The 21,645-nt window shown below is 38.1% G+C and overlaps 1 protein-coding gene across 1 annotated transcript in view; it reads right to left on the reverse strand.

The window, feature by feature from the left end:
- csmd2 (CUB and Sushi multiple domains 2) overlaps window positions 1-21,645 on the reverse strand; it is a 192,584-nt gene that overhangs the window by 104,749 nt on the left and 66,190 nt on the right. Inside the window, exon 6 of the mRNA XM_026348691.1 lies at window positions 1,734-1,846. Coding sequence (XP_026204476.1) covers window positions 1,734-1,846 — 113 coding nt within the window. The remainder of the gene's footprint in view (window positions 1-1,733; window positions 1,847-21,645) is intronic.

Genomic DNA, 21,645 nt, shown 5'->3' on the forward strand with positions numbered 1-21,645 from the left:
ACTTTTACTAAGAGCTTAGCCCACTTCTTTACCATCTCCTGGACTGAAGAGTGAAGGGAATAGTAATATTGTTTGACTATTAAGATTAGAAAGCAGGCTGTGTAAGAAGCAAAACCCTTCATTTCTGTTCAACAAAAAAGTTGAGGTTTAAAAAATTAAGTTACCATTTTTGAATGATAATTGCTGAGAAAAAAAAAAAAAGAACAAAGTCATCATTGCAAAGTAAGAGGCTCATCTAAATGCATATTTATTCACCAATTTCAAAAACACCATCAGCATTGTCTGTGCGCCCCTTCACACTCATTCTATTTAATTAGTTTGACAGTTCCTGACAATGGAACTTTACTTGTTTTGCACAAATGTATTTTGATCCTTTGCTCGGTTTCAGCTGGATTTTAATTCAAAGCTCATCTGTGTTATGTGTCAAAAACTACAGTTTGTTATGTGTCTGGAAGGAAAGAAAATTACATTGAAAAATCTCTTTTCAGATATGTGTTAATAGGAGGGGGAAAACGATCTAATCGTGTTTTGTAGTAAGCAGACAAAGTTATTAAGCGCATGGATTGATTAGCTGGGGTTGGTTGCTATGCTTCGCATGTGCTAATGAACACTGACGATAAAAAGATTTAAAGCCAACAAAGATATTCAACCTTCATTTCAACACTTCAACTTGCCACCGCTGCAGTATCATGGGAAATGCCATGATGAGAATGGCTGGTGGGGTTTGGCGGATGCTAGAGATGGAGTCAGTGTTTCATCTAATTACGATATTAGTCTCAGATTTCTCAACTCGCTATGCAGTTCCACAGCAGCACAAACTACCTGCCTCCAAAAAATGATCAGTTGAATCAACACTTGTCTGAAACAGTCAAGGACAAAAACTGGTCCTTGATGAAGGGAGGATTTATTGCAGGACTGTCGTATGGGACTTCTTACTAAACTGCCAACTGAGTATATTTTATAAACCTTGTAATTCTATAAGCTGAGTGTCTTTTCTTTACTATATTCTTCATTCTTCACCGTCTTTCTTGTATTTCCCTCTTATATCTCTATTCTCATGTCTCTGAGATTTCCAGCAGATGCTTGGATGTGAGATCCTTGGAGATCACCTTTTGTTGTGGATGAACTAATCCTTTTTCCCTGTTCATCCCTTCTCAAGACTGACCCCTGAACCTTTTAAGAGCAGTGGGAGGGGAAGTGGATGTGTCGAGCGAGAGAGGATTGTGTGCTTGTCAGTGTGTATATGTACTGCACGTTTATGTGGAAAACGGAATTGATTGTTTAAGGACTGAGTTACTTTGCTTTAAAACAAGAATCATGCTAGAGGACTAGCTACTTTTTTTCCCATTATTGTACTATATTTTGACAACATATTGAATAACTGTGTCTTGACAATGGTGCAAAATGAAACACAATGGCGCTGTATATATATATATATAGATATATATATATATATATACATATATATATATATACATATATATGATCTAAATTGTACAATGTTCATATATCTGGGGACGTGAAATGTGTCTCAATTCTGGTAGCTGGTAGCTGGTAGGGACTAGACTTCTGATTGAGAGAAAGAGAAAGGTCAGATTGTCAAAATAAATATTAGGATATATCCATGAATGAGGGGAGCAAGATTACATCAATGTCAAATTGTGTGGAAATGTACAAGATAGGTGATCTAAGGGTGGTTAATGAATACAAATCGGAACCTCCCTTTATCTTACCTTGGTACTGGGCGCTGAAACCTCTCAACCTGTGGTTTCCATCAGAGGTAAAGTGCAGTCGAAGCCAGTTCTTGCTGCTGATGATGGGTGAGGGAAGGTTTGGACCAGTGAACCTGAAGACACAGAAAAAGAGATAAAAGTGCCTTAGATTATTAGTGTGTTAGTGTTTTAACATGCAAATGGTAGCTGACTGCAGTAACGGTTAGCACATTCTGCACATAAAGGAATTTGAAGTCAAAGATGTGTAATATCTAAAGCATATTTACGAGCACCAATACACATCCTTAGCATGCAGACTTAACTAATGAATCAATTTCAATGTCATCCTACTGTACTTATTAGTTATTACTATGTTAGAAATACTGTATACTACTGTATGCAGTACTGCAATTGGTGAAGCCATCATTTCTTCCTGCCTCTGTTTTAGTTAAGGGTTAGTTGAGAATAAATACAATAGAATTAATCTCTCTATTATCTTTTATTCACTCAGCTTCCACCACTTTAAGAAAGCAGCGCTGCTTTGATATAAAACAATTAGGCAATAAATCAGATTTCCAATAAAGTCAAGTGCAATTGCAGACAATATATTGTAGTTGAGGGCAGAACCTGCCAGTCTTCCCGTTGATTGTCTTGTTTGTTTATGCTAATTATACTAATGTTTAAAAATTAATGTGGCCATGACTTAGAGATGTTAAAACGCTGCACCTTTAAGATCTATTAAAGGGAGGGGCTGATACTCAAGGGAAACTGTAATGTTAATGACTCTTAACCAAACTGTAGCGCAATAAAAAATGAGACCAGGACAGACCAGCTCTGGCATTTGCACAGAAGGGACACTCCGTTTATTGCTGTGAAAAAGCAATAGTGAATTATACCTCACAAACTCTTAATAGTGCCTCCTGATCTGTATGCTAATGGGGGCTGTTGCTTACCAGGCACTTCTTTAGTTGTTAAAGCCAAAGTCATTTGGGGGCACATTATGTTTTATCTTGAGACACACTAACACAAGCACCCACACCCACACGCACACCTACACACACACATAGAATATGTGGCTCCAAACCCTCATGCACACATTTGTTAAAGTTCATGGATAAATTCCAATTCCCCGACAGTAAATTACATTTCCCCAACTGGGCCTAGCTCATCTCCCCAACCTACATGTCTGCTTTACTCTGCAGAGTACACATTTACTGGAATACATATGCCCAGAAAAAAGCAAACAACGCTAAAGCAAACTGTAAACTTTGATTAAAGAGTTGAATACTATAGAGAAGGCAGATAACATATACATACAGTTCTAACATAAAGGCCAAGGATCTAGTGACAGTATTTGGCGGCGATACATGACTGACTGAACTATTGAGCTCTCATAGGATCAATTAAAATCACATGGACTTCTGACTGAACTAGCTTTTACCAACAATTCCTCCTTCCTTCATAAAATAAGCTCTCACTGCAGTGTGGCCACAGCCTCACTTTACAGTTGCTCAACTTCTTAGTTAAGTTTGACACAAACGTAGGGTCGCATTGACACACAGAAAGAGTGAAAGCCATTTAAAAGGACTTTTGACCAGCAAACAGGATAAATGGCAAGGAAGCAATGGGGCAAAGACAAATAAGAAACAAAGACGGCAGATGAAATGTCAGTGATTTTGCTTTTCTAGCCAGCAGACATTGGGAAAATTCTAAATAGGTTTAAAGAGTTTTTCCCCTGTTTACCAAGGCTCCTTTCAGGATGTAGCTTGTCTGGTTCCCACAGTTTCACATATTGGTTTGACCCTTTTTTCTAAACAGATAAGTGAGATCCCTGATGCCTCCTTCTAGAGGCCTCAATGAAAGTGGTGGAGAGGGTAAAGACCTTTGTTTAAAGCTGGATGTTAATCAGAGTGAGTGTGAAAAGTGTATTTACATATGTATGTACATACAATACCTAACTGCTCTAGCAACACTGTGTAATTCAGGGCATGTGTTATAAATCCCTTTGTACTGCACTACCCACCAGGTATACTGCACCTAATGCTAACCTCTGAGTTCATCTTCTATTTGCTGTAGACAAACCACATTTGAAATTTGTGGTAACGGACAAACAACTCACTGCCTCTGCACCAATTAATTTGAAAACCAAGGCCACACCAATACTGAACCTTTCATAATATAGTTTTAGGTCTTATATTTAGATTGATAAAGAAAAGAGAATCAAATATACAGTGTACACAGAACTTTACATTGCTTTATATAAAACACAACTGATGGGTAAACAAACCTAAACCAAGAAACAATAGAATAGAATCATAGATCAGTTTAATCACACACTCTGTGTCTTTATTGGAACTAGTTTCTCTATTCTAAATCTGTAGTATTAAACATGAACCTATGTAGGTTATTTATGTGATCAAATTATCTTTTTGTCCTTCGTTTCAGTGTGACCCTGAGGCTGCATAGTATAATGAAGAAAGCTATACCTTAAGACACTGGTCTTGATTTACAACAGCAAGTGGTAGACTGATCATGAAAATCAGCATCCCTCAGGGAATGTTTTATCACTCAAAAAGGGGAAAGATGAGGTATTGAGGGGGCCCACGTGGTGCCTGGTACATGTGCACGAGTGCTACAGCATGGAGAGCACTGGAATCACTGCTGGCTCTACATACACAGTGGGTCCTCTGACAGCTCTAAATCCTAAGTACATATCTTTAACCACTGAATTATAGTACACTGTCCACCAAACCCACATCCGGACAAACACCCCAGTGCAGACTGCTCTGTCCAATTGCACTATGTTACTTCGCTTTCCACAGGAAAAAAATGAAGAAACATCCCTTGGAATTAAAGGGCGATTTGAGTTGAAATCATCTCGTATTAACACAAAACAATAAAGAAAAAGGCCGACTTTAGATTCTGAAAAACATTAGCAAAATGAAAGTTGTCGCCAGCCAACATCAGCCAATTAATAAATGTGGAACAAGCAATTAACAGACCACTATAAATATAATTTTAATCCAAAGTCACTGCTGCCTTTACCCATTTCATTTTCAGGTTTTTGGGTGAGCAACAAAAGAAAAGAAAAGAAAAAAAACTTCAGCAGGCTCATGGAGGTCTCCTGAAGGGTGTTGTGGATACTTCCATGGTTCCGTTTCACCTCACTCTCTTACTTGCTCTCTGTAGGGGCTGACCATATTCGATTTTATGTGGAATTGTCTTGAGAGTGCCGTGCTAAATCAGTTTCCATTTCCAGGCCCCAAAGCTCCTCAGTCTGAGTCAGACTTTTGATGATTGTTCAAGAAATGCATTTAGGGCAAGGCAAGGTGATAGAAGCAACCAATGGTGTTCCTGACTGAAGGAACTGAGCTGTGAACCACACACTCACACAGAGAGGTTTTCTGAGTACAGAGGCAGAGCAGCTCCTTGTACTTCCATTCTCAATGTTTGTTATCAACGTTTATAAAAAGTCAAATTGTTGCTTAGACTTGTCTTTTTGCTATTATATTCTCACTAATGGTCTTAGGTATACACAAGACCAGTCAAGATCAATTTTATTTAACACTGGCGCATAGATGTTTTCCACATTGATGTGACGTGATTCATTAAATTGTAAATAATGCCTTTTAGGATTTTGAACAAAGGTCGTCGTCACAAGGCTATTAAGCAACCTTCCAGAGCCAAAAGCGCCTTTTTTTTCTGCTTTATATTCATCATTTCATGTCATCTGTTTTCAAAGGGCAAAGTGTCAAATGACTCAATGCATAATCAGTAATGGGTGGAGTTTGGGAGTCAAAGGTGACCGGCTTCACATTAGGATCAAACGCTTTAAATTGCAGTTAGGCATATGAATTCATTGTGATATAGTATCTGATGACTATACATGCGCTCATGTGTGGGTGTTTGCATGCATGCTGTGGTGAGAGAGCCGGTTCTGGGCAAAGAACGTCCCTGTTAATTGCAGCTACTTAGGCAGATCAATCAGAGCTCTGTTCAGTATGCAGGTCCCGGTGCTTACAGCAGAATGAGGGTCAGAGCGACTTTAAAGCTAAAACTTTTAATATTTTAATGAGGCTATGTGAATTATAGCACAGGCCGGCCTATCCAGATGTACACGCACGACACACACCACCACTAGCGAACACACACATACAAACAAGCACATATGCAGATACCAATAATTTCTCCCTCTCTTTCATTCTCCCTAAATCTCTCTCTCACACACACACACACACACACACACACACACACAGTGCACAGCATCATTCTGAGGTAAAACTAATCAGTGTGAAAGACCCTTAAGTCCAGAATGGCAGTATTAAAGCCCTGGCAGTGGAGCTGTAGCTGTGACCTTCAGACGTAACTGAGACCACACATACACTTGGGGTTTAAATGAACGACTAGAGCCCCCACTGCTCCGAACAACACAGAACCCTCTACACTGTTCATTCATTTCTTCAAACAACAACCACCCAGGCAGTAAAAACTATCAACCTTGCACTATAAGTTAAGGCCAAAGTATTAAGAGAGGCCTTGAGGGCAGTTATGTCTCATGGGCCTGTGTTGCACTGGACTGAAGCTATGAGTGTAAAAACAAGGCATTGCAGAAGAGGTTGAAACCTCCACTGGCCAAGTCAGTAAAATCCATCACAGCACAACATGCTTCCTCTTTCCTTAGACTCACTGGTCCAACAGAGCCAAAATGTCTGTTCTCCTTCCTCTTTGCGTTCTTATGTATTATTCAGACCTCTGGCCTTATCAGAAAGCCTTGTTAAATCTACTGAGGGATTCCTTTGTTCCTCTTTCCACAACTCCTTTTCTGCCCTCACAGAACATATGCATGCCAAAATGAAAGCAATATCCTTTTGGGAAGAACAACACACCAGTTTTCCATCTTGGATCCCCTTCCCTTATTTTCCGATTTTTATTTCTTTAATTAGCATTTATTTAAGCTTATCTTGAAGCTTTCTAAAAGTCCACTTTTGTGTTTCAGTCATGCAAGCTGCAGTATGTGTACGTATATGTCCAAAGTCAAACACTGGATTATGAATAAAGTTTTTGCACGGAATATACGCTTAACAAATCACAATAGCACCTAAACTCTATTGGCACAATTCATTGAAGTAAAGAACTCAGTGCCACTTGTTCCACAATTGATCCTAGCGCCACTGTGATTTATTACTCTTGCTCAAAAAGTCAAGGTTTTAGGTTTTAGGCAAAGTCACAAAGAGGAAAGTAATAAGACTGAACTGCTATCAAATGGACTGTGGAACAATGTTGATGAGTAACCCATACAGAGTCTAATAGCTTACATTATTGAATGTTTGCCTTCAACAGAATGACCTACACAGGGACAAATTGTCAAACTTACCTTTTGGCTATTCTCTCCATTTCTTTCCTTCATATTAACGCCAATCAAACCCAGGTAAAATGCCTTCATTACTAGGGAAGGTTGATAAACACATATTCACATTTATATATATATATATATATACATATATACACAAATCCAAACACTATGTATGCGTGCATTAAACGTTCTGAATGGGAGTAATCGTCTGCAGCCAGTATTGGATCTGTGGTTAACGGGAGAAAAACAAATGAGTTTCCAAGGTCACTCTTAAAAGCAGCAGTGATAATTGAGTTCTCCCTGTAGATCTATCAAACACAACAATAAACAAACGCCAATAATATCCTAGGGCCGATTACTGAGACATCATCCTTCTCTCCTAGAGGAGGCAGACAGAAAGGAAGCAACAAGAAAGACAAAGCAGACACCACAGTGTCACCGAGAAAAGTTCAGTGGGAAACAGAAACATTTAGTGTCTGCGTTTAGTATGTACTAATCTAAAATCATACCTGCCACTTCCATCAGAAGCTGGCTGAATGATTTTGACAGTGGCACTAGTACATCTAGTTATCGGTCTTCCCCTCTATCTATCAAATCATGCTCTATAATTTGAAGCTTGAATGAAACTGCTCTCTCCAAAGAAGGAAAAATTACAAATACATTTCAGTATGTAAGTAAGTTTGTTAATGTTAACTGAAAAACAGTTACATTAGCAATAAAATGGTAGCAGCATAATCTTACACACTGCACCTTTAAGGGAATGCTTATGAGGGTGAGTTTTTTCACCTTTTTGTTAATTAGTAAAAAGTTGTATAAGGTATGAAGTCTATAGCCAGCAGCGTTTTAGCTTAGCTCAGCACCAGAGACAGTTTGCCTGGCTCTGTTTATAAGATAACAGTACCTATAGAACTCCTATCCTACTCACATTCTTTCACTTGTGTTAAAAATAGTAAGAGCTGAAGATTCAATATCACATGAAATGTCCACCATCTCTCGGTTTAAGACATAGACATTTATGTTACACTGGAGGATTACTCCCTCGTCCTTCGTGGCTTGTGCTTGTAAGCAGTTAGTTGTTCAGAGGGAGTCTAACATGACGCAGTATGTGAGGAACTGGTAAAACCATACTAATGATACTGAACTTGGCAACACTGTCACACCCTTCAAACACACCTGGCGCATTGTATTCTCCCAATATCAGAGCATCCTGAGCACCCAACTGCATTGTTATGTTAGAAGACAGGCCGCTTGGGGTTTTGCGCATATCTCTGTTTGTCTTTACATATCTGAGTGAGCTCATGCCCATGCATGTCTACAAAACCCTTTTGTTTTATTTGTATTTGTCTTTGAATTGAGTATTGGAGCACTAGATTTTTAGTCGGTTTAAATACATGTGGTCCCCACATGTATGTGTAAACTGCATGATATTACTTTATTGTAATAATATACCACCTTCCCTTAAATGACTGTTGGTTTCAGGAAATGCCAACTATATGCATACCTTTTTTTTTTTTTTTCAGTTCATGTGGTTATTAAATGCTTGCATGATTTAACATCAACCCATTAGTAGCAGTAACTTACTGGCATTCATAAAACTAATGGCATATAAACCTATGTTGCCACACAATCTGCTCCTGTGCACTTTTAGTAATGAAGGCACTACAAAGTGCAGAGTCAGAATTTTCCCTTTAAAACAATAAGCCCCAAGGCTCCCACATATTAAAGGTTAGTGCAGTACATAAGGTTGACGAAAATATAAAGCAAGCTAATTAACTACAAGTGGGAAAAAAAAAATCCACAAAATAATAACCATTAAAATGCACCTATGTTTATTTTGAAGGGTTATTTGTGAAGAATTCATAGCATACGATTTCTTTTAAGGGTTATTCTTTCATTTTACGCCCCTTTTTTTTTTTTAATTCAGCACCATATGCAAATCCTTACACATCTGTCAGCTTCAATCAGCGGAGATTAGGTGTGAAAAGGTAGACTAGAGGAGAATTAATGACAGGGAGACATTTTAACCACAACAGAGTTCTTGGAAAAACATCCAACATGTCTCTATTCAAATGCAGTTTTTGAATCTAATGGTTAGTAATCACACACCTCAGCTCTACAATACAATATACAACTACTATATACAAATTTAGCTCTAATATTACCTGCAACGGTCTACATATCTTTTGTTACTGTTAGTTACAAAAGATATGTATGTATTTTTGTGGCATTTTTGGAGATGGATTTTGAGGAGGCCCTATGAACATAAATAAACAAGTGTAAACCCCTATTTTGCACCCAGCACAGAGTTGTCGATAGCTCCAACGAGGCTGCATTGCTATTGTTTGTCATGTCAATTTTTTGTGCTTGCACCTGTTCCAGGATAAAAATGCTCCCCCTTTGCACCAAGGTGAGCAAAGTTGAGTAAGTGAGGTTGTGATTATGCAGATCAGATGGCGCAGTGCAGTTTTTGAATGTTTTTTTGGCAAGAATCTGTGTACACATTACCACCTACTCATAGTACTTCTAATCACAAAAGCAAGTACACACACAGTCATTTATGTGGCTTTCACTGATGGAGGGCACACACTTAAAAATATGTAAAATATTTTCATGTATTTTAGCGTATGTGGCATGTTTTAAATCTTAAAATGCAAAGAAGAGAGGGTATAATTAGATGCATCACGGTGGTTTAAAATGTTACTGCCTTTTTACTCCCTGAAGTTACTGTATCATACACAGGTGAGATTTATTTGAGGTAAGCAAAAGAAAAAGTAACTAAATGCCAAAAAAAAAATACAAAAACAAAAAAACAAATATTGTACTACAAGTTACAATACTTGTAGTGTGTCTTTTTTTTATTGTGTGCATCATTACCCATTTGGTTTGGAGGCACATTTAAGGCGTATTTTGTGCTGTGCAACTCTGCTTTTTCAGGCAAAAATCTGTTTTCACACAAATCTGCTTCTTCTAGCCCATTAGCAAAATGTCTGCTACTTTTAAAGCGGATGAGAGGAGCTGCTTTGATTTGAGGCTGATCATACCTCTAAGCCTTTTTTCCAGTTTATCCCAAGATGCACCAGGATCACAACTGTGCCTTGTGTCATCAAATGAAGAAAATAAGGTGATCATACACATTTACTCTGTGTTTCTGCCTTGTATTTGCATGCATAGTTTATGAAACATTTCAAATCTAATTAAATGTGTTTATATAGTGCTTTAAAAACAACATCTTATAGACTAAAGTACTTGACATACAAATACATTTAAACTACAGGACACTTACTCCATCACTTTTGCACATCTGTTGTGCTGTCGTGAGTATTTACTGACAAGCTTTAATAAGCTTTAATAACACATTTCTGTGCTATGTCAACAAAAGCAAGGATGATTTAACATGTTTCTCTAGCATCACTGACCCTGTCTCAATAGTCGCATTTATGCAAAGTCTGAAGACTCCTGTCTCTTTGAACAGCTTTTACAGAATATATATCCATCCATATGGTTTCAACAAATTGGTAGGGAAACAGGCTTAAACACAATATCACTCCCTCACTATCAACATCTTCTATTGTAAACCAGCAGCTAATCATGTACTCTACATTTTCAGAATGTCCCAGTTAAAATCTTCATATTATGTAAAGAAAATCTAAATTAACAGTTCACAGCAATGATGTAAAAAATATGTAGGTGCAACTTTAACTAATAAAAATCATTTTCCTATCCTGATTGTTAAGCCTGATGTTTTGCCGCTCCTGCATGTGGTAATGAGCCACTAAGACAAGCTGGAAAAAGAGAGAGTGAATGAACCCCAGACATCTGGTGTCCCAGTTGCTCCCCTCTTTCATCTCATCCAGACTTTTTGTCCCTTGTGGCCCTGCTTACTCAAGTGCCCGACCATATTAAAGTACACAACTTCATAAAGTATACAATTTCAAATAGATTTTTTTCCCAATCATGCACCATCTCACTCTGGCGGTATGGATAGACACAAGCTTTGAGTATACCAAGAGAGAAGAATGGCAAATGTGGGAGGAAGAACCAAGCAGGGAAGAGATGGGTAGCTTCTTGTCTACACAGAGAATCTGTCACCTAGGCACCAAAGAAAAGCCAAAAATCAACCACAACCTCTACTTTCAGTGCCTCTTTTTCTGTATTGTCTCTCTTGCTGTCCACCCACAGCATTTCTTTCCGCAGGAGCTCAATGTATTTGTTTTTTTTTTTTTTAATTAGTTTGAGGGTCGCTGACAAAGCCTTTCCATTGTGCACCCATACAAAGATTTTTCCTAATGCATGAACTGAAAAGTATGGGACGCAAAAAAGATAGAGAAGGCCCTTTATTCCACCGTTGTTTTCTTTGGCCCTTTGTATGGCTTTCACAGTTCTCTTTTTATTTATTTATTTATTTTCTTTTAGAGATTAGCATTTGTTCTCTGTCTTTTGCCACCACTCCCAGTAATCCTTCCCTCTGTCTTACTCTGCTGCTCCATGCCTACTTTTGGACAATATGCAAAGCTGATGAATGTCATATTCAGCATTATCTGCTCTGTCTTTCTCAAACCGACCCTTAAAATCCCTGAGAATTAGCTTCTTACGAAACTAAACCACAATTTCTGATTATGTTAGGGCTGTCCTGAATACCACGTTTTGGTTTTATATGTTGCAGTGAAACATGTTCATCCATAATCACTTGGGTTGCTGCAGTACAGTAACACATAGATTACTGTACCACTGTGAACTAGAAGCATGATGTTCACTGTGGCAACAGAGAGGGACATTGAGAACCGAAGATACCACTTACATGTTTCCACATTTTAAGTGCAATAAAAATATTGTTGTTACTTATCTTAGGAAAGAGAAGAGACTCTTCAAAATCAACAGATATTTAATATTATAGATGTTCAAAATCACTCAAAATGTCTACACACTCATGTCACATTACGTGCATTTGGTGTGAGTGCGTCTTGCTCTCTAACTGTTAAAAGCAATCGTTCTTCTTCCTTCCACGCGTTACACTAAACTTCAAACAGTTAACTGGGAAAAGTGGAAGTGGGCCAACTACTCTTCCATTATACAGCAGACAGTGGAGATATCCAGCCTAGCTGACAGAGCCTGATCTCTGCTTCCATTAGCCTTTATTGGTCTTCCAGTCTTGAACCATTCAAGGGAGATGACATGCACTCTTATAGTCTTTGATGGTTATACTATATACTTTTTTCAGTTTTATTAATCTATTCATGTGTTACTACTTTATGTTCTTTTATTTTCATACTCAGTGTTGAGAAAAAGAGACTGCTGGCAAATATTAAAGTCATCAATCAAGTAAAGTGGGAAGAGAAAGAATGGAAAACACAGTGAGAGAGAAGACAAGGCTTGAAAAATGCTTCACTTTCATGATTATGAGCACAGGGAGTGCAAAAACAGAAAATGATCTGTCACTTCTGGCACTGTGGAGTCAGTACTCTTCTTAACTGGTTAAATAACTGGTTTTGTTTGAGTTAACAGTAATTGCCTGCACAGAATTACAAAGCACTGTGGGTCACTGTGCCTCTCCACAATCTTTTCTGGTACATGTTGTTTGCTTGTTTACATTATCCATCTTCACCAGTCTCATGACAAATGATATTTTTGCCTTGGGCATGAATTACTGCAATTGCAGTTGTGCCAAGATTAGTTGTGTAATTTTCAACCTTGATGATTTAAAGCAAAAGAATGGTGCAAAGTCAGCCCTAAATGCTGCCTTGCACTGTCACTCCTTTTTTCAAAGATGAATTACCCACTCAGAGATAAACTCAAAACACTTGACCACATGAGGTAACCTTCTGGAGGGGTAAATACTGAAGTTGTTTTCTGTTGCAAAAGCAAAATATCACAAGATAGCATTAATATTTGTATATGATATCAGAATCGTTTTTAATGCTGTAAACAACTACAAAATAATGATAATCACAATGATCATGATTAAATAACGTATGCTGTTGAAAATAAATTCTACTTTTGAAAATGTAATTTTGATGTCTGCAGCTGTAATCAATTCTGTTTAAAACTAGCATGAGGAACCAAAAACACTGACTGCATCCCTTTGGGTATTCTTTTCCTATTTATTTCAATCTTTTAATTACACACATTTTTCACTGTTTTGGTGTTCTGTTGATTATGATCTTAATGATTAAGAAATAAAGATAATTATAATGAATGTGTCTGCATACATGCATGTGTCTACATGCACCATTTATGTGATTCTGTTCTATATGACCCAACTTTTAGCCAATCTCAGAGGAAAACAAAATGCTTTTTCACTGTCACTGACAACCTTACTGTAGGGTATAAAGTCTGGGCCCATGGAGGACATTGCAGTGGTTGCAGTAAGTGGACAGTCACATCAACGCCATCCTCATTCCCTCACCGGGTGGATTAATGAAGCCTTAATAGCCAATGTCATTAGGCTGGGTGGCCACTGACTACCTCTATATACAGCTATATGCAGTGGGTGTTTACAGACATAAAGCAGAAAGTGAGCTGAGGCAGCTGACACCTTGTGAGTGCTTTGCAAGTGCTATTTTGTTCTGACCAAAGGATCTGTCAATTCAGGGGGAGATAAAAAAAAAAACAACAACTTTATACTTACTTTGTTACTGACTTTTTCAAGCTTTGCCACTTCAGCCTAGAATTCAATCTTTACCCAAAAGCTGCAAGCCACTGACACTGTACAGCTACATTCAGGAAGATGTAAAGATGCCTTTATTTCACAACAATTACCCTAGAGACATTAGCATGAGAATACATAAATCATTCCCATGACACGTACAGCATGTACAAAATCATGTGACCCTCAGCACAATCACACAGACACACACACATTCATGAACAAAAATCTGAGCGACGGAAGCACACAAACTCTTGTGTGAATACAAAAGTCAAAGACACTCAATGGAGGATCTGACTGCTGTATGATAAATGACTACGTTAAATCACCTATCTCTGTCTCCAGGGTGATTGTAGGTGGAAGATTTTAAAGCTATAAAATTCAAATGTAGAGATAAAGTGAAATATAACACACTTTGCACCTAGTGTTTGTGCTTTAGCATTTATTGTGTCATAATGAAAAACTAATGTGGATAATTATTCAGCTTTTTGTCTTCAATAAATGTCCAAATCGTCTTTGAATTGTGACATGAATTCTCCACAACATAAAAAAAATCAATAAAAATCTAGACCACGATGCACTGTATTACATGTCAGTGTTGCCCAGAAGCAAAGGGCACCATAGACCTGCCAACACTAAATATAAATCACTGTCATTAGTTTTCATGAGAGGGAGCATTTTGGCATTTAAAATCTTTCATAGTTCAGAACATATTAATCAGCAGCATGTCGGCCAGAATGAGGGATAAAAGAGTGAAGTGGGAGGTGCAGGAGTAGAGAAAACACTGGTGGAAGCAGAGTTGGGATTTTGCATGTAACATCAATGTTCATTGAACTTTGTGCCAAAATACCAAAGACAGTGACGAGTGTAATGAGAGCAGATGTTCAACTGTAGACAGGAGCTGCTTCATTATTCCAAACAACTCACTCTGACCTTCTGTGGCCGTCAGCAGCACTTGTGTTTTAATTCTCACCCATCAAGATGCTGCTTTCCTCCTTCTGCCAACTAGACCAGACTTGAAGTAAATGTCCTTCTCAGGAAAGCAGATGGAATTTTGGTGTGAATACAGTATAGATAAAATACAGCAGTACTATATATATATATAGTCCAGCAAGGATCTGGCTCAGCATCTGGCAGCTTCATCTGGATACTAAGTTGATCCTTCCATAGTCAGAAGCTTGATCAGTAATGGCAAGCCAAGAAACTACTTTATGTGTTTCTACTTGTTCTAATGTAAAAACTTACCGCACGGCTACAAACAAATCTCATGATCTAAGATTTTTGAAGCTCACCATTTAGAATGCATGGCTCACAGCTACAGTAACAATGCCCAACAAGCGTTTTTCGGATCAGTCAAAATGCTTTGGGAAAGAGATTATTGGATGTCAGCCTGTGAAAGGGCACTTTGGTGTTTAATATTTCCTTTGGTATAATAACGTGACTGTGGCAAACAAAGGCTAACCAACTAGAGTCATGAAAGCAGCTGGGAAAACTATTAGTCAGCAGTGAGTGTTTGTTGTGCTCTTGGGGTCATTTTGACTGGCCGCCCACATGTTGGTAGAGTAGCCACAGTCCCAAAGTGTCTCCATTTGTAGATTGTTTGCCTAAATGTAGACTGGTGAATTGCTATAGTCTTTGAAATCACTTTGTAAACCTTTCCAGCTTTATGTAAATCATCAATTCTTGATTGTAGATCCTTTTGGACAGACATGGCTCACATAAGCATATTCTTCTGTGTGGAGCAAACTCAAAATGTTTAAGTGGTTTTTGTCACATACCTATAAAACTATTTTTTTAAACAAGATTCCAATTCAAGTTTTTTGTCATTATTCCACGGGTTTACATACTTTTCCCACTAGCACTATTAGGTTTGTATGGTTGTTCCCAATGAATATACTAATATTTTTTTGTATTATTATTTTAGGCACATCAAAATTTGTTAATACTCTTGACTTAGAAGATCAGACAATGTAAATAATGCAGGAAACCACAAAATTCCCAAAGATTCACTTTTTATTGCCACTGTATGTATAGTTATTTAAAGATACATGACTTGAGAAATTTACACAGGCAAGACCAGACCTTGCTGATGTTTTATGTTAAGCCTCCATTCCTTAGAATTCTTTTTTTATACTCATTTATTTAAAAAAAAGAAAACAAAATTCACTGTCACTACTCATTAACATGCACAAACCTATCTCTGTGCTGCTTTCTTTAAACATACACATGCACATTATATCCAAAGATGCAGACATTTATATACTAACAAAGCTACATGTAGTTGCATGTATAGTAGTTGACAATTTGTCTGCCTTCTGTCATCATAGCATTCCTCTGCTTAAAAGGTTTATTTGCCCCACTCAAAATAGCTCCACTGAAAGAGCAGAGTAATTGATATTAATTTCACTTCAAAAATTTGAAATTCTGAGGCACCATAATGAGAATGACAGCAGCAACAGTTAATTGGGGCAGAAGTAGTCTAATGTCAGGACAATGGCAGCACTATCGTTAATTTCTCTCTCATTAGTACTTGGAGCCCCAAGCAGGAAGCACTTAAAATGAATCAAATAGGTTGTGGGGGTGGTTGTGTGGACGGAGTGGGTTTGACACAACCTAAATTAGTATTCAGTGTATAACAGCAAATAATAAAGAAATATATCTTCAGAAGCCAAATGGTAGCAGCCTATATACTACAGTACCAATACCATTTCACAGAAATGTCTTTATCAGCTTATATTTTATGAACCATCCAGTCAAAGCTTTCTGGACTATATCTAAAGTTTGTATGAGCATTCATTTACACAAAATTAAGTCATGAGTTTGTCTTAAAGGTTTCTAGCACACAACAGTTAACAGGTGAAAGTCACAGAAAGGCAAAGTACTAAGAACACTGTTCATTTAAAAATCCCATCAGACTGTAGGGTCGGTTACACAAAGTGCCAACCACTGCAACAGACATCCACAGACAATATATGCATGTACTTGGGATCCCCTATATCAAGACTGCCTTATGGTAAAATACTGTATATTTCATCCATGTGATATCTTTAGACCATCAGGGGATCAAAGACTGAGTATGCCTCAGTCATACCCTGGTGGATGTGCTTACAGTAGCTGTGACAGAGACCTTGTGTTTACTGTCAATCAACTTCAGTTATTCCCTGACAGACAGAGAGACTGCAATAACACAGTCACATGGGGTAAAGTAGCGTACCCTATGGTACAGTGTTTCTTCTCTTTACTACCCTGAAGTGAAACACGTCAAATTCACCAAATATAATTAATAATTTGCATTATTACAATTGCACTGTCCCTCCTTATTTGGCTCTTACCAAAGTTATTGCCCAGAAAGAACATAGACTCTTGCCTACAAAAAGAATCACCTTCAGACTGACAAATATGTCTGTCAGTAAGATAGAAATGAATGGGAAAAGAAGCGTGGGAATAGAGAATACTTTCTTTAAAGCCACAGGAACTGCACTTATCGCCCCACTGTACTGTATGTCTGCTGTTTAGCTACATTGTTTGTCTGTTTAAATAAAAAAAACAGCCAAAAAACATGACGCTGTCAGCCTGTTTCTTTGAACAAACAGCATGAATTAAGCTTATGATTTAAAAAATAAAATCAGTGATATTATTTTAATGCAGTCAATGCAGTTAGAAACCAAATGTGAGAATTCATTTATAAATGTGTGAAATATAATCTATGTTAATACGAAGCAGGTACAAAGAGTTATGTCATTGTAAAGAGTACTGTATATTTCCTGGAGACTGGAATGGGAGTAGTAAGTGTAAACAGACTGAGTTTGTGAACATCACTTCATTTAAAACATATATAAAAATGATATGAAGTTCTGTCTTTCCTTCTCTTCCCTTTCTTTGCTCAGAGAAAACTCAATCACAACAAACAATCCCGCAGGACGCAATTAGTTACAGTTAAATAAATGAAGTGACTGTAATGCCCTGCCCATGAGCACCCAAATATCTTCCCACTAAAAATATACCTCTTGTGTTTGTGTGTGTGTGTGTGTGTGTGTAGGTGTGTGCAGGATTGCGTGCGTGTGTATTTGTGGCTTTATGTTCACGCTTTCTCTGCCTTGGGATCTGCCACAGAGCTCCTTGAGCAGCAGTGCGCGCTTGATAATTAGCCTCAAATTCACCATGTCTGTAAACACACGCCTGGGTTGGCACAGGGAAGGCTGCCTCAGGGACCGGTAAATGCTATGATTGACTATGATCCACTGCCCGTATACAGTGACAACTAATAGAGCTCAAGTCATAAAAAAACACTGCTACAATGACGTCCTTTCTTCCATTTTAATCGATCTTCACTAAATACAGCAGCTCCCATGCAAGAACACAGAGCAGAAGGTGCTGCACTTCCAACCAGTGCAAATCCCAGTATTGTCTGATTTTGACCAACTATTGTAATGGTTAACTTGACAGGCTCACACAGACACACATCCAATTTGGTAAATGAGGAGGCAGATGGTTGAGTGACTGAAATTCAAATTATCCAAATTGCATCCTGGATCCTTTTTACATCAAGATGTTTAAACAACTACATACTGTCCTCCTAAAATCAAAATGCAGTCGCATCCAGCCAGATACTAGCTGCTTAGGCCGCAGGAGGTATTATTAAAAAAAGGAAATAAAACTATAAGGCCAGTGGCTTTTGGAGACAGAAACCCCTGATGATCATGAAATATTTATAGTAGAGAAATAAAGTAATCTTAGTGTTATGCCTGTGTACTTCCTTTCTTTATTTAAGCTTTTCATCTTGTGCATTGAAGAACAATGTCCTCTCTCATGCCCTTCTCTAAAAATGAATCAAATGAGCAAACACAAAAGAGGATCATAACACTTTTGCTCCTTTGGTCTGGCGGCTTGTAACAGAGAGTGCTAAGTACGGTTTTAAGGGACCGTGAGCCAAAAAAGCATGAGGATCTACAGTTCTGTGCATAAGAAAGCTGAACTCTCTCACACTGGCTCTCGTCCCCTCGCATGTATTTGTAATTCTGTTTCACAGATGTGCAAAACATGCTGTGTTGTTTACTGGTCATCGTGGTGTGTGATTTCTGGGTGTTGGGGTTCAAAGCAAGTGGGTCTCTCAGTTTCAGCTGTCCTGCCGTTTCTGTGGCCCTTCAGCCTCTACATCTCTTTGCTCAGCCTTGCTCCATGTGCTCCTCTCCCCACTTCCATATTGGTGCCAGTGTGTTTGCTGTCCTGTGTCTCTGTTCCTCTGTTGTTTTCCCCCCTCTCTCCTTACACCTTTGATGTCAGGAGCACAGCTTAAGCCTGAGCTAATCTGCTGTGGGGCTTCCTGAGCCCTAACCAGGCCAAGAGTTGGAATCAAGAATGTGGCACAGGGGTAAAAGGAAGAAAAGATGAATAGAGAGAGAAAAGAGCACTGTAAAATATTCATCTACAGGTCCGGTTAAATGTACTGTATTAAAATGAGTATTCAAACCTTTTCCCTTTTTTGAAAATTGAAAATTGACTTGATAATATCTTGAATTGATCATATGTAGGCCAGAGGATGGTATATGGTGTGACATGGGGGAAGAAATAGAGGAGGTAAAAGCCGTTGTCTGCAAAGAAAGTTGATATTGGCATACTCTATGAAAAAGGGAGGATGCTATGGAGAAACTAAATGTATTAGCTTTGGTGTAGTCTATAGTCCATTCCCTCCCCATGGTTTCTACACCAAGAGAAGAAAAGGCAGAATAATCCCTCAGCAACACTATCTATCTGCCTTTCTTTGGTGCTATTCATAGCACATTAAAGGGGTAAAAAACGCCTTTTCTTCACCTCTTAAACAAATACCCTTCAAATTTAAATCTCCACTAACAGAAACAAGTGTGAGAGCATTGATAATTTAAACAATAAGGGAAGGAGAGAAGACAAAAAAAACACAAGTCTCTGCGTCAAAGTTCGGGCTTCAGTTTAATCCATGCTGCAAAGACAATTGATAACCATATGATGGAATCAAAAGGTTTCTTAATTATAGCTAATTGAAAAAGCCTTTACTGGGGTTAATTATAATCACAATGTAACGTAAATCTCCAACACTACTCTAGGCTGACCCTATCATTTATAATTCACCGAGATATCCTTGCCCTGCATACAATACACAGTGTATCCTTGACAGCTAATAAGACAGTTTCATTATAGTTTTCTTATTAAATAGTGATTTTCATTTTCATTTGCATTCCAAGACCCAATAGTAGAGACAAGAAATTAAAGCGATGCCCCCGTAGAACAGCAGCACAGATTTATAGTGAAAAATGAGAATGTTTCTTTTTTAAATAATCCAACAGATACATTAAATCTCAAATAATTTCATTATATTTATAATTCAAATGCTTATATGTGGGAAAAAAAAAAAAAAAAGAAAGACCAGAGTGTTTAGAGTCCTTGAGCTCCAACATCTGCTAGAGAACCGCAATACACCAAACATACAGTGCATGGTACCAACCTGCACACATACAAACCAATAGATCAAACAAGGCACTCCATTATGCAGTATCCTAGACCCAGGGCACGTCAGCAACAGTAATTAACATGACAGAGGAGTGTGAACAAACAGAGGGGAAACATCTCTAGAGGTCATTGTTTGGACGTAGGCCTGGAGACACGACTACTCTGCTTCCCCTGCTTATCCTCACTAAGTAAACAATCAAATTTAATGCCAGTTTCTGTTTACTTATCCTTACACACAGCAGCAGCAACAGCTCTGCACATTTGTGTTTTTATACGGAGCTACAGTATAGCCTCCAAAGCTGGCCTTCTGTCAAAGGATCAGCTTCATCCCCATATCATCCATGCAAACAGTGCACTAATTAGCCATGCTAAGACAAATCACACAGTTTTTTCCTGGTTCACTGGCCACAGTACCTTCGGTAATCCTCCGTTATCACACAGTTGGGGAGGATAGTGAAGCTAATAACACTGTGATATTAGCAACACTGATCTGCAAGTGATAGAGCCAGGCAGTGCTAGCCGTTAATTCTGTCTGCATGAGGCCCTGACCGGACTAATCCCTATTTTATTTTACTTTTCTCTAATCAGGCCAAGCGGGCAAAGCAGGCAGACTGATTGTTCAAAAATACAGAAGGGCATGATGTTGATTAAGGGCATGTCAGTAGACAGAGCTGCTAGGCTGCACTACAAGGTACGCTGGAATGAAGTGCATGTGTGTCTCCACCCATCCAGCTTTTAAATACCAAAATCTAGCAACTCTATGATATCAACTGTAGATTAACTTTAGAATTTTTTGGATTACTACAGTTATAACCAATAATTTATTGAAAGTGCACTTTGGTACGCTTACAAAGTGCTGTCGCCACAGATGTATTATTAGAGCTTTGTCAAGATAAACCTTTTTCTCACTGTCTTTGCCTCTGTCTCATTCTGTCAGTGGGCAAAGTGGGATTAAGAAAGATTGCAGTGCAGTGGGATCAATACAATGCTGACACCTCACTGGCACTCTCCAAAAATATCTACCAAGCAAAACCCCACTTACAGAGGGAGTTCTAATGGATCACATAACCACTATATCACCCTAGCTTTGACTTAACCCCTGGAGAGGCAACAGCTTTGTCTGCAATAAATATAAGTGGTTATCAAAAATTAAAAAAAAAAAAAAGAAAAAGAAAAAGCACAAAACAAGTGTGCAAACTCATAAAAGAAGAGCTTCTAACAATCTAATAAAATGCAATAAAAAGAACATTTTATAGCCTACATATTGTACACTGCAATAAAAATACTAAAAGTATACCATAATAACATTATAACAATAAAAATGTATCCAGTTGTTCAAACTAATCTAAAGAAGGTAAATCAAATCACTGACTCTCCCACTATAGGTATGACAGTGTAGGGCTACATTACCTGTCAACCTTTACCTCACTATGTTTATTGATGCAGTTGAGAGG

The sequence above is a fragment of the Anabas testudineus genome, chromosome 11 (assembly GCF_900324465.2).
Source record: "Anabas testudineus chromosome 11, fAnaTes1.2, whole genome shotgun sequence".
Classification (NCBI taxonomy): domain Eukaryota; kingdom Metazoa; phylum Chordata; class Actinopteri; order Anabantiformes; family Anabantidae; genus Anabas; species Anabas testudineus.